The sequence below is a fragment of the Erythranthe guttata genome, chromosome 4, assembly GCF_056151865.1.
Source record: "Erythranthe guttata isolate IM_541 chromosome 4, IM_541, whole genome shotgun sequence".
Taxonomy (NCBI): Eukaryota; Viridiplantae; Streptophyta; class Magnoliopsida; order Lamiales; family Phrymaceae; genus Erythranthe; species Erythranthe guttata.
The window spans coordinates 10005147-10019581 of record NC_142536.1 but is presented as its reverse complement, the minus strand read 5'-3'; the positions used below and the strand labels follow the sequence as shown (position 1 = coordinate 10019581).

General features: G+C 34.7%; 1 protein-coding gene across 1 annotated transcript; it reads left to right on the top strand.

The window, feature by feature from the left end:
* The first annotated feature begins 4229 nt into the window (after window positions 1-4229).
* LOC105954916 (protein DETOXIFICATION 16) lies at window positions 4230-8007 on the top strand. The gene is made up of 8 exons (XM_012978600.2): window positions 4230-4982; window positions 5773-6317; window positions 6459-6545; window positions 6634-6690; window positions 6985-7223; window positions 7306-7424; window positions 7548-7634; window positions 7724-8007. Exons 1-8 carry the CDS (start codon window positions 4713-4715, stop codon window positions 7781-7783), a joined length of 1464 nt encoding a protein of 487 aa, XP_012834054.1. The 5' UTR covers window positions 4230-4712; the 3' UTR covers window positions 7784-8007.
* The last annotated feature ends 6428 nt before the right edge of the window (window positions 8008-14435 follow it).

The following is a 14435-nucleotide window of genomic DNA, read 5'->3' as shown; positions in this document are numbered from 1 at the left end:
TACACCCTTTTAGCACTTTGCATCCTTAAATTACAAAATTGGCAGATTGCACCCTTTAAACATAAATTGTTTGGCACTTTGCACCCCAGATCACTTTTGGCTTAGAAAACTTACCTGCAACTTGCTGGGACACCTGAAAGATGGGCAAATTCATAAATTTCTTATTATCTATCCTCTTCCTTCAATTCTTAATCACCGTTCCACAATTTTCTCTTTCGTCCCTTTAATCAAAAAATCCTAAAATATTTTTAGCCATTTCTTTCAATGGTAAATCGGTATAAACACTAAACAATAATACTAAATCATTTTTTTTCTTTTGAGTATGAAAAATAATGTAACTGAAAATTTTAGGCCGAGCCCTCAATTTTTTGTTTTTTTGAATAGTCAAATGACAAAATAAGGCTACTGAGAGGTTTATTTGGTGGTAGAAATGTGGTGCCTATAAGTTTCATGATGGAAGGATGTTTGTGCTTCCATTGAATAGTTTGGATCTACAAAATTATTAAAAAAAATAGCGTTACCATGTAATAAAACTTGATTTTCTGAAGGTGTGTTATCTGACTCTTGTCTATATATTCCGGCCATGCTTGAGTTTTAGTTCATATTTTACATATGGCAAATAGAAATGGCTAAGAAGAATTTATATTTTTTGATTAATAGGACGGAATATAAAAATTGTGGAACGATGATTAAGAACTGCGGGAAGAGGATAGATAATAAGAGAATTGCGAATTTGCCCATCTTTCAGGTTTTCAACAAGTTGCAGGTAATTTTTCTATGCCAAAAGTAATTTGGGGTGCAAAGTGCCAAACAAGTTATGTTTAAAGGGTGCAATCTGCCAATTTTACAATTTAAGGGCGCAAAGTGGCAAAAGGGTGTAATTGAAGGGTGCAAAGTGCCAAAAACCCAAATAAATTACATATGATTTATAACAAAAATGAACAAGATAATAATCAAACAAAATAAAAAATCAAATAAATCCAAAAGAAAAAGATTTTAAAAGATTTTAATATTAATTGTCCACACATCGTCAAAAACATAGTAGATATGGTTTTTTTTTTGATAAATACAGTAAATATATACAAATCAAACACACCGGTTTCACATTTGAAATTCACCATTAGATCTGACTAGACATCGTCGGATCATGATTTGAAATATTCGAATTCAGTTGGTTTTCATAAAAAAAAAAAAAAAAGGTGAAATAGTAACACAAATTCAAAACTTAAAAAAGTAAATTAAAAAATGGATGCGCATTCATAAATTAAAAAAAAAAAAAAAAACTTAAAAAGGTGCAGTAGATGGTTTAATACAGAGTTCAAGGCGGTGGGAGGAGCAACGACGGCCGGCACAAAGCCGTGGTGGAGCAGCGGTGCAAGGCAGTGGCAGAGCAGTGGAGCAAGGCGGTGGTGGAGCAGCTAGCGGCGCAAGGGGGTGGCGGAGCAGCTGAACATCGCGGTGGCGGAGCAGCGGCAGTGAGAGGTGAGAGAGAGAAGAGAACGAGAGTTTTGAGAGAAAAGAAAAAATGACGGTGGAAGAAGGGAGAGAGAAGAGAAAACAACAGTGGGAGGAGGGAGAGAGAAAAGAACGAGTGTTGAAAGAGAGAGTTAGGGTTTCAAATTATAACTAAAAGGGCAAAATAAGTACTTCAATTTGTTAGAAGGGTCTGTCAAATTAAAATTAGAATTTGAGTTTTTGACTAGGGAAGAAAAATCCATAGGACCTATTCCTATATATTTTCAAAACTATGGGTATCCCACATTTCCCCTTATAATATATATCTCTTAATTTATTTTTATGTTTTTAATATGTTTATCGTAAGCTAAGGCCCCTCCCCCACCCAAATGTCTCATGATCAGCCCTGGATAATCCCTTACGATCATTTAGATAGAATGCATCAAATAAAGTTGGATTAACAGGAAAAAATGGACATGTAAACCAAACTGTTTAGAAGTGTTACCCCAGGCACCAAACAGTTGAGTAACTCCACTACATGTAACGAAAAAGCCCCAAGTATATACATAATTTTTCTTTTGTGGTATTTGATTTTTTTAATGATATGTATTTTTGATTTATTATAGTTATTTTTTTACACTAAAATATAAAAAACAACGTAATCTAATTTAAAAAAAAAGAAAAGAAAATATTGTTACAAAAAACAAATACATAATTTATTTTAATTTCTTTGATTTATTTTTAAACTAACATATAAAAATTGTAGAAAATTACATATAAAATATATAAATAAACCAAATAACAAAATTTTTAAAGCAAAATAATAAGAATAGTATATATACATTTATATATATATATATATATATATATATATATATATATATATATATATATATATATATATATATATATAGCACTTCGGGCTTCACAACGTGCAGGGCGAGTCCTGAATTTTGTTACAGAGTAGGTTTCAATTTTCCAAAGTTCGGGACAACACCCCTTAAAGAAATGATTAGGATTTATTTTTGCATAAAGTAGGACAAGAACAAAAAATAGAAAAACAAATTACTTTAGACCTTTTGCATTAATTTGTGTTTTGGTTTTGAGTGGGTTAAATAATGAAGAGTATGTGGATAGTGGACTTAGTGTATTGAAGCACTTACTCCATACTTTCAGTGTGTGGGGTAACATCTCCACTCCGTTGGCTTCACCGTCCGAACTCCGAAGTGTTTCAAACATTGAATTGTGGAAGTGTTATTCCAAGTTGTGAAGCGGTAAGCAATTATTTGGTCGATTTTCGCCAAAAAAATAATAATAATATGTTCTTTTTAGCTTTAATAGTCCATATTGATAATAGGGCTTATGAGATTCTTCACTCGGTGAAATACATCATGTGATTTTAAATCGTAGATCAACATAAATAACTATCCACTAAGTACACATACACATGATTGTGTGCGTGTTATTATGTGTAGATCAATGATATAAAATTACAAGGTGTATTTCACCATGTGTAGGTTCTACAAAACTACGATAGTAGTTGTTTCCTTTACGATTTATTAAAAAAAATCCATAAAAGGTGCAACGTTTCTATTTTTATTTTTATTTTTTAGAGTTAACGCTTCGATTTCACCTGTACGATTAGCTTTCACTTAAATAGGGTTATTCTAAAATGGGGACATCTAAAATAAATACCGTTTCTTTTTCACTTCAATACCACCAACATAACAAATAAAAAATAAATAGGTAATGACATTAATACCCTTAATAAAATCAATGCCACATAAATTTTGGGTACCATTGATTTTCATTAAGGGTAATAAAATCATTACCTATTTATTATCTATTTATTTTTTTATTTTTTACGTTGGCGGTACGGAAGTGAGAAAAAATCAATATTTGTTTTAGCCCCTCCCTTTTGGAATTGGTAGTGCATAGGGGTGGAGATCGGGCGGATCAGATCGGAATCCACCCCTTCGGAAAATTTCCGATTTTTTCGGAAGTGAAAAATCACTTCCGATTCCGATGTCGAAAATTTCGGAATACAAAAGGTCATTCCTATTCTGATTTCGAAAAAAAAATCGGAATTTTGGAATTTTCGGAAACGTCGTTGACTATGGCAGACGATTGAAGCACGGATGAAAAGCAACGGCCACGGCGGATATTTATAGAGAGAATAACAGTAGCTTTTGGCAACAACGCCGGTTGTCTTGAGAGAAAAGGGATTGTAATATTTCGCAGCAATTCCAGCCTCTGTGTCTCGCGAAGGCAACGATTAAAGATCTAGTTAGTTAGGTGTTATGACTCATGTGGTAGAGAAGAAGAGTTGGGGTGGAAAGAAAAAAAAAATTCAGAGGAGATGTGAGCGGCACAAGAAGAACAAGAAAAAATTAGGGTTTTATTAGAAGTTTGTGGTATTTACTGGTTAGTCCCTAAACTTTTGAATATTCAATATTTGGACTCCTCAGTTTGCTAAAGTTGGCTGCCTTGGTAAAGTGGGCTTCTTAAAGCCTCACTGGAAACAATATATAGTAATGATACTAATGATGAAATATTAATCATTTTCGGAAATTTCGGAATTATTTTCGGATTGGAATTCGAAAATTCCAAATAATTCATATACAATTCCGATTTCGATCCGATTTTTTCGGAAAAAATCGGAATTCGGACTACAAAAAATTATTCGAAAATTGAAAAAAATCGGATCGGATTCGGCGGAAATCGGAAATTTCGTTCCGTGCATATATAAATTCAGAAAATAAATCTACTATAAAAAGTTAATAGGTATTTATGGTTGAAAATAAAGCGTATAGTTTGGTGGTCGTGTTTGGTCAAATGGCCTACTAACCAAGAAATGAGTCCCGATATTTGTGGTTTCAACTTTGAACATTCGATCGACCGCCGTCATTCCACATATTCTTGTTTTTCCACCCAAATAAACTAAAGAGAAAAAGTATATCACGTACCCTCATCAAATCCAATAACCTCTTACAATATTAATATTATGCAAAACAAAAACTTTTGTTTGTGATTTCAAATAGTCACATGAATTTGTCGACAACCAATGCACGGCCCGTTTTGTTGGCGTTCACAAGAAATACTCGCTTTTTCTATTTAAAACGACAAAAAAGAGTATCTTTACAGCACCACTAACCTCATCATCGTTCGATTGATTTTTCTCTCTTCTTGAAAGTTGAAAGTTGAAAGTGGGGGTTGGTGTCAAGAGAGAGAGAGAGAGGAGAGAGAGAGAGAGGAAAATGGAGAGAGGTGAAGAAGAAGATGCATCCTGTGTGAGCAGGAGGCCACTGATTGAAAACATCACAGATAAAAATAATGATAGCAAAGAGACAATATTAGCGGAACTGAGAAAACAGTTATGGCTGGCAGGGCCATTGATAACGGTGTCTCTATTGCAGTTTTGTTTGCAGCTGATATCAGTTATGTTTGTTGGTCATTTGGGGGAATTGTCTCTCTCTGGTGCTTCTATGGCTACCTCTTTTGCCTCTGTCACCGGTTTTAGCTTGATGGTATGCCTCTCTCTCTATATCTATGCTTCTTTCTATATACATGTTGTGTGTGTGTGTTTGTGCGTGTGTAATTTGGTTAAATCTTGGTAAATCAGAATGGGGGCAACTAAGTGTCTTGTGATATGCATATATGTGTACAAACACTATCTGAATATCATTTACATGTAGTGTGTCTGTCTGTTTGTATTTGTGTGTGTGTGTGTGTGCGCAATTTTGATGATAAATCAAAAGAGGGCATGAAGGAACATTGTGTGTGTGTGCAGTTCTGTTAAATCTTGAAATGTTGTACATGTAGTGTGTGTGTGTGTGTGTGTGTGTGTGTGTGTTTGTGTGCAATTTTATTAAATCTTGATATCATATACATGTAATGTGTTTGTGTTTGTGTTTGTGTGTGTGTGTGTGTATGTACAATTTTGTTAAATATTGTCAAATAATAAGAGGGCACGAAGGAACTAACATTGTGTGTGTGTGTGTGTGTGTGTGTGTGTGTGAATTTCTTTAAATCTTGATCATGTACATGTAGTGTGTTTGTGTGCAATTTTTTTAAATCTTGTTAAATCAAAAGGGGCCCACAAATGTGCTGTTTTAATTCGAATGCTTTTCAGCTATTAAATGATGTAAAAATAGTATCCTGAATATCATATACATGTGGGGTGTGTGTTTGTGTGTTTGTTTATGTGTTCAATTTTGATCGCGTGAATCAAAAGAGGGTACGAAGGATTGTGTAATATTTCGTTTTAATTTGATTTTTTTCAAAATGTTTCCTTTGCTCTTACGGTGGTATAACTAGATGGGAATGGCAAGTGCACTAGACACATTGTGTGGCCAATCATACGGAGCTAAGCAGTACCACATGCTCGGAATTCACATGCAGAGAGCAATGCTTGTTCTATTACTCGTCTGCATACCCCTTGCTATTGTCTGGGCAAACACCGCTCCCATCCTAACACTATTAGGCCAAGATCCCGATATTTCAAAAGAAGCCGGTCACTATGCTCGATTTATGATTCCTAGTATTTTCGCATACGGGATTCTACAATGCCAAGTCAAGTTCTTGCAAACCCAAAACATCGTTTTTCCTATGATGTTAAGTTCTGGCGTCACCACTTTGTTGCACTTGTTTTGGTGTTGGATTCTTGTTTTGAAGTCTGGACTCGGTAGCAGAGGAGCTGCTGTTGCGAATTCTATCTCTTATTGGACGAACGTTTCGTTGTTGTGTCTTTACATCGTGTTTTCTCCTTCTTGTTCGAAAACATGGAACGGGTTCTCACGAGAGGCACTTCGCAATGTCCTTAATTTTATTCGGCTTGCAATCCCTTCAGCCGTCATGGTCTGGTAATAATTCTCTCTCTCTCTCTGTTCTTTTTTTTTCTTTATCTTTTTTTTTTTTTTTTTTTTTTTTTTTTTTTTGTGGGGTTGTAAATTGGCGGGTTTTATTGCGGTATAATAAGGATTAATTTGTACAATTTGAACCAGCTTGGAAGCGTGGTCTTTTGAAATGATGGTTCTACTATCGGGTCTTCTTCCGAATCCTCAGTTAGAAACATCTGTTCTCTCTATCTGGTCAGACTTATGGTTTTCTATTATTTTCCTTGTCAATTTAATCTTGTTATTCATTTATTTGATTTGAGATTTTCTTTTTAATCTTCAGCCTTAATACAGCTGCAACAGTGTGGATGATACCATTCGGGCTCAGTTGTGCTGTGAGGTCAGCTTCGCTATATAACTTCTTATGTATTAATATATACATATGCGTATATATACACACATACATATACATACACGTAATTCTTGCTTCAAGATGCTTATCAAAAAAAGAATATTCTTGCTTCGAGATCATACCATATAACGTAAGATAAATCTCCAAGTATAAAATCCCAAAGCTATCTCGTCTTTCAGCAATATAGTTGTCAATGCTCTCTCTCTCTCTCTCTCTCTCTCTCTCTCTCTCTCTCTCTCTCTCTCTTGGGGTTAATGAATGTAATTTTTGTCAATGTTGTAGCACACGAGTGTCGAACGAGCTAGGGGCAGGGCATCCTCGAGCAGCACGATTAGCAGTGGGTGTGGTAATGTTCATGGCAATAAGCGAGGGAATTTTAGTAGGGGCATTTATGTTAATAATAAAGAATATATGGGGATATGCTTACAGTAACGAGATCGAAGTTGTCAAATACGTAGCAACAATGATGCCCATTCTAGCTGCATCCAACTTCATCGATGGCCTTCAGTGTGTTCTTTCAGGTACATACATAAATACTCCGAATTTAATGTAATCAGGATTTTAAATATAATTTAAATATATATATTAATATAATTTGTGCAGGAACTGTTAGAGGATGTGGGTGGCAGAAGATTGGAGCGATTATCAATCTTGGATCGTATTATCTCGTGGGCCTCCCAGTGGCTATCTTGTTAGCTTTTGTTCTGCACATAGGCGGAAAGGTACACAAAATTTTCAATATATCGTCACATTAATCCATCTAAATACTTAGCTCGTATCCGGCCGTCGGAATGCAATTTTATTTTATTTAAATATATGATAGTAAATATGAATATTTGTTGTAGGGTCTCTGGTTGGGGCTTCTGTGTGCGCTATCGGTTCAAGTTGTCTGCCTTTTTGTGATCATGTTACGAACTAACTGGGAACAGGAAGTAAGTGTTTCTATCTTAATCTATGTGATTTCAAAGTTGTTCGATAATTTTGAAGTGTTGATTATATTATTTTATTTTTGGGAATTTAGGCAAAGAAGGCCAAGGAGAGAGTCTACGAATCAACCATTCCTGTGGAGATATTATCGTGAGTACTATAGTCCGTAATTTAGTAGCCGAAGAGGCCACGAGACAACTGGATTTGCCAGATTTTGAAGACATGTTTGTTTAGGTCATTTGCTTCAACTTTAGAACAAATTGATGATCTAAGCTCATTTTTAGGTCATTTATCCAATTTTGGGTTGGAAGATTCAAATAATATTTACAGCAAAAAACTGAAAATTAAATCAAATAATATTACTAAGCATCAACACAAGCAATAGTTAAATATCAACCTCTAATTATGTGACATGCATTTGCAATGAAAAGAACCATGTTGTCCATTGTGTACCCAAAAGTAAACATAAATGGGAGCGATAAATACTTTCGAGAATTTTTTTGCAGATAAATCCATTCCCAACTAAATAAACATATGTTTTCAGATTTTAAAAACAAAACATTAAAATGGTCAGACTGCAGGCAACAACTTGATTCAACCGGAAAATATTCCTCCACCAAACTAATATGCAGTGACGCCTCTCTGCCACCGAATACCAACCACAACCACAGCCGGGCGGAATGTTTGTATAGTCGCTATTTGAAGCTCAATAGAACCACAAGAAAAAAAATAAAAATAAAAAATCGACCCTTTATAATATCACCAATCACACAAAATATTTTTGATGGAATCATTAACTTGTTGGTGACTAAATGTTTTTTTGCATTAACAGAAATTAGTTTACTTAAATAGTTATTCAAATAAAATTAGCTTTTATGTCAACAAAATAAATAATTCTAATTTTAAAATAACTAGTATTATTAATAAGTTAATTGTTGAACCAAAAACTTGCAAAAAATACTATTTGAAGAAAATATTTTCAGAGAGAGAAAATTAAGAGATTTAAAAAGAATCGAGAAAATATTAAAACTAAAAAATTCACTCAAGTTATTGGAATAGAGATTTTTTAAGAATAAATAAAAACTTTAAGCCCTAGAAATCGGATTCTATGGATTTTTTTTTCTGAGCTAAGCAGCTTGGACGCCCAAAATAGGCGTGTAAAATTCATTTTCACGGCCAAATGAATTTTACACGCCTATTTTGGGTGTGAGTTTGGTGAGTGGATCGTGGATGTAGACATCCAATTCAGGTGTGGACCAGGTGTTTACAGGCCCGATTTGGGCATGTAAAAACACCTGGTCCACGCCTTAACCACCGGTTTGGCAGCATCTTTTTTTTCTTCTTAAATAAAGTAGTTTATATCAATAACTCGTTTTTTTCATGAATTACTTAATTAATTTGTATGTTTTGATTTTTGTAGACGTCGACAAGTTTTGGCGCCAGAAAAGGGAAGGGTACCATGACTCGTGTCATTCGATCAGATGGATTTGCTAGACACGAAGGATTGGCAGTTGAGACTACTGCACAACGAGTAGGACACATAAGCGTAGAGTTACTGGATCTACACACGATGCAGCGCAATACGCTACCGGTGGAGACGAACGCACGGGCGGATGCGACGCATGATGAGGATGATGACGTACATGTAGGTTTTCAGTCTCAGTACATTTACCCGGAGCCTGATTTTAGATTAGATGGAGATGACGGTGGCGATGATGATGGCAATTCTACACCCCCGGCTGCTTTGACCGGTGCTTCTATTTTGTTCGATGTTTCTACTTCGTTCGGTACTCATGCTCGGGGTAGTACTTCCCGCCACGCTGCTACTTCTAGCCAAGATGGCACTCGTCCATGAAAGTTGACTGGTCCGGCAACCTGGTGGATGTACTGGGTTAGAATTGATATCGAGTTTTTGGATCGCACATCACCTATGACATATGGGAGGGAAAGGTAATATGTAATAATTTAATTCCCTTTGTTTTAAAATGCGTACATCAGATTGTTGTTTACTTAAAATTGGTTATATCTTGTGCATGTGCGATATATGGTGAAATTGCAGTCCCTTAACATAAATAACAAACAATCACATTTCTCTCTTGTTCTCTCTCTCTCTCTCTCTCTCTCTCTCTCTCTCTCTCTCTCTCTCTCTCTCTCTCTCTCTCTCTCTCTCTCTCTCTCTCTCTCTCTCTCTCTCTCTCTCTCTCTCTCGTTTTGCTTCCGCCCCAACCACTGGTCTAATCTCGTTTTCTTTCATTTTCTATTTCTTTAGCAGATCTAAGTTTTTCAAGTTTTAAGACGGAGAACGAATGATCTAAAACTGTCGCGAGGGGCTCATCCAAAAGTGCTTGCACGGCAGTGCTGCTGACTTGACCCGCCTTGGGTAGGGGAAGTGGCGATTGCATCAACGTTTTTTTGTGTGGTGTTAGGGTTCGTCGAGGAAATGTTGGCGAAGTATTTCGACGACGGCGGTCTAGTTATTTCATGTTTTTGGCAGCAGCTAGAGCTGGTTGAGGCAGATTCATGGTATGTTGGGCTTAGTTGCCTTCGCGGCGAGGACGACTCAATGGTGACTAAGTCGCGATCGGTCAAAGACAACTAAGCCCAACATACCATGAACAAACAAGAGCGCAAGAAATATCATAGGCTAGAAAGAGAGGCAATGAACTGGCGCATTCTTACTCATAAAGAATATTACATATTAACCGAGTCTGATATAAGTGGCACCCTGACGTCGCTGAGTGAGGCTTACACCATACACTTTAATTTTTTTATAATTGGAGCTCATACATTGGTGATAGCAAGTTCGACGCCGCCTAGGTGTTGACTTCATTGGTCGACAATTATTTATTTACCTCAAAAGTGTTGTATTGTTGGAAGAGATTCAATTTTCTATACTACTAATAAAAGTGGGAATGTTAGGGGAGGTTTCTTCCCTTTTTTGTGAGGACGAAAATGCCCCCATCAAAATTAAAATAATTAATATTAATTTATAATTAGTCGTTTAATGTATGTTTATAAAAATAATTGATATTTGTTAGACTTTAATGTACAAAGGCACTCGAAAAAAGGAACTCATGTATCTATTAAATGTTAGTCATACAAGAAATTCAAAGAAACTCAATGGTCTCGATAATTCAATATGGATTTCAATTTTGCATCAGTTACACCAAAGAAAGAAAAGAAAATGATCGTAACTTTCATTTTCAAGTTCTCTTTCATCTTTTCTTTCTCTTCTCGATTTCTTTTTCGTCGATCTTCTTCTTTTTCTTCTTTTTTTTTTGTTTTCAGTTCTATGTTTAATAGTTTGAATATTTTCTCAACTACGTCCCTCATTTTTCCTTCTCGATCTTCCATCCATCTTTGAACCCTAAATTTTGAGAAATTGATAAAGTTTTCTAGATTAATGAAGGAATAAATCCTCCATATCAAGACCGGATTGAGCATCTGTTAATAAAGTTCGTAAGTTATTTTGCATATTTTTCCCACTTATGTGTACTAAGTTAGTTTTTTTATTCATTTGGATTATTAATTAACCTAATGAAACATGTATGTGTTATATCTATCATTGACTTTGAATCTTTCTGATCAGATCTTACATGTTAAAATTATTTCTACTCAGGTAATTCAAAATACGTGTCAGTTTCATAAAATCAATGGTCAATGCATGGGGATTATTTATTTAACTTTTATCTACTAAATTTACTTGATTTACTTGCAATTACATTTTATTTTTCCGTTCAATTCTTTATTTATGTATTGGCAGGTAAGATTCATTGTAATGTAGTTTGTGACTAAGAATATTATGCGTGAAGTTTGTAAGGACTTTCGATTTCAATTGGCTTCTTCTTGTCATCAAAGTTGTTAGTCTTTCTCCTACAAGACTTAGCTATAAAGTTTCTGGAAACCATAATTTAATTTTAGTTTTCGTGGCTTTTGGTATTCCACATTTCATTCATGAAACTAGGAAATTAAACTGCCATGTTATTAATCTTTGTTAATGTTATAATTGTGAGTGGATAAATAGGAAATAATCTGTTAAATGATCTTTATATTGCTATCGGTAGTTTTGCATTAGATGGTTATATTGGCTTGTCATGTTTTAGTTACTCCGAGACTTCACTTTAGGTGACTTCACTACATCTATTGGTTAGTGATATAAATTTTAGGGGAAATTTCACTTTCCCCCTTGTACTTTGGTTCGGTATCACTTTACCCCCTTCTACTCTCGATTGCATCGATTTGGCCCCTATACTTGAAAAAGTGTCTCTCGATGTTAGTTGTCAGACATTTGACATTAACACCGTTTGATCTAAGCTATGAAATTAAAAAATCGTCAACCCCCCCCCCCCCCCCCCCCCCCAACCCCCCCCCCCCCCCCCCCGCCCATTTAAATAATTATTAAGAAAAACGAAAAAACAAAAAATAAAATAATAAAAATTCAAGACAACGAGAAAATATAGTCCACGACACCTGTCACAATTTTTTTTAATAATTACTTAAACTAGGAGGGGTGGTTTTTTTTTTATTTTCAGGCTTAGATCAAATGGTGTAAGGTCAAAGGTCTGAAAACTAACGGCGAGGGCCACATTAAGACAATTTTTCAAGTACCGAAGGGCAAATCGATGGAATTGAGAGCATAAGGGGTAACGTCATATTCAACCAAAGTATAAGGGGGTAAAGTAAAATTTACCCTAAATTTTATGCACTTGACTGATGGTTTTATGTTGTCTAATGGTAGAGAAATATAACTTGTAATTAAAAGTTATTTCTCATGTAATTTATTTCTATAAACTTGTTTCCTTGATTTTTATTTTGATGGCGAAAATTTTAATGACCCTTGTTCTTTTTATCTTCTATATTATTTGAATTTTTAATGATTTTATTTGTTCATGAACTTCTTATATTTTTCAATTCATATTTTTTCCCTCTAAATGTTAGGGTCTAGTGGCTATAGATAGTTTCCTTTTTAAGTTAATAAGTTTTGTGTTTACTCCAAATTAAAATCATGGGCTAAGCTTTAGACTCTGGTTGAATCATCCATCTCCTTCATGCAGGCAATGCCTCACACCTTATGTAAAACACTTGTAATCGCTGTCATGTTCTCATAATCTTTTTTTAAAGTTATTAGACATTAAATTCCTTTAACACAACTCTGAACTTGGCAAGCATGCTACTTTCTATAATTTCTTCGATCTTGTTCCTATTACCATTTAGGTGAGTTTCAGGGAGATATTATTATAGAAAATCTACGAGCCTTTCAAGGAGATACTGGAGTTAATTATGCCAGTATACTGTATATGCTTTATCACTGAACTATTATTATTGGAGATATTAGTATTAAATGATACACTTCACTAATAACTTAAGCTTTTGGTTGAGGTAGTCATTCAACATGGTATCAGAGTTAGACCAAATGAAAGGTCATGAGTTCGAGTCCCACCACCACCCATTTCAAATATTTCAAGTACAAGGCTTCAAATGTAATTCGCTTGAACTATAGGGGGCGAATTGGAGATATTAGTATTAAATAATCATAGCTTAAGTTTTTAGTTGAGGTGGTCATTCAACAATTATACTTGTTTTTTTCCCCCCCTTCTATAGCAAGTCGATGTGATCCGTCAAAATTACAAGCTAAAGATGTTGGATGTACACCATATTTCTTAGACATAGCAGGTAGGGGAGATACAACCATACAGATGAAGTCAACAACAAATGGGTTCTCCATGGTGTAGTCACATGATGACGAAACTCATAACTGAAGGACAAAATAAAGCCACCCAAAATGCATAAGCAGAAATTTCAGCTCAATCTTGTATTCTCGAATGCTTTTACTCAATAGTTATTTTATAGGAAGCTAAATGAAGAAATGGTTGTACATGTAGTCCGTTCTTTGTTTTGATATTCCATGACATACCAATGGCCGAAGACAAACTGTTTTAGTTTCATTAATATATTTCATTGTTTTGTTTAGAATTGTAGCAGATTTTACTGTATAAAGGTCAAGATTATGCTATTGCTATGCTCTTTTAAAATGCATTCAAATAGACAATCAACTCCGTGCTCTAGAAGAAATTTGAACTTTTGGAGAATAAGTTTCATGGAATGTTCAAGTTTAAATGTTTTATTGGCCATAATTTTTATCTCTGTGATACACTATTTTTGCTCAATATAGTTTGACTGATTGTTGGATAGTGTGGCCACTTGATTCCATTCCTGAATTTTTTTTAGTTTTTGCATTTAGAAGCTTGACATTTTACGAACATGCAAGATATTTCTTTCAATCTTTGTAGCATATAAAAGATATCATTGTATGCAAACTTATGGACAATATCTAAAGTTCTTCCATGAATTATTTATTCTTTATAATTAGACTTAGATTCATTTTGTAAAATCATTATGTCATTACTTTGACATGATGATGGCCTGGTACATAGTCTGTCAAATTCAAAATGCCCTGAGGTATGTTATTAAAATATGCAAGTCTCTTTTTTGTTTCTCTCTTCTTCTATGTTTCGAATTTATCTAAATTCTCTAACTCTTAAACGATCGAAACTATTATAGAGCTACTCCAGACTTGCGTTCATGTGGAGTGATACTTTTTGTAAAGGTTGCACGAACCTAACCTTCTCTTTATACTACTGTGAAGCATATAGACCAATTAAATTTGTGTAGAGTATGTTGGAACATAATTTACATTCATGCTCATTGCTACCTGGAAATTATGTTAATGCACCAAGCTCCTGATTTTTTTGTTTATTTTTCTGATGTATGTTAAATCGTTCAATAAGGAAAAAAATGGAATTGGT

Bases quoted from the DNA above. Each gene is read 5' to 3' on its own strand.
- LOC105954916 (XM_012978600.2), top strand. From the start codon at position 4,713: ATGGAGAGAGGTGAAGAAGAAGATGCATCCTGTGTGAGCAGGAGGCCA. The intron at 4,983-5,772 runs GTATGCCTCTCT...TGGTATAACTAG, and splicing joins TCACCGGTTTTAGCTTGATG to ATGGGAATGGCAAGTGCACT. The intron at 6,546-6,633 runs GTCAGACTTATG...TTTAATCTTCAG, and splicing joins ACATCTGTTCTCTCTATCTG to CCTTAATACAGCTGCAACAG.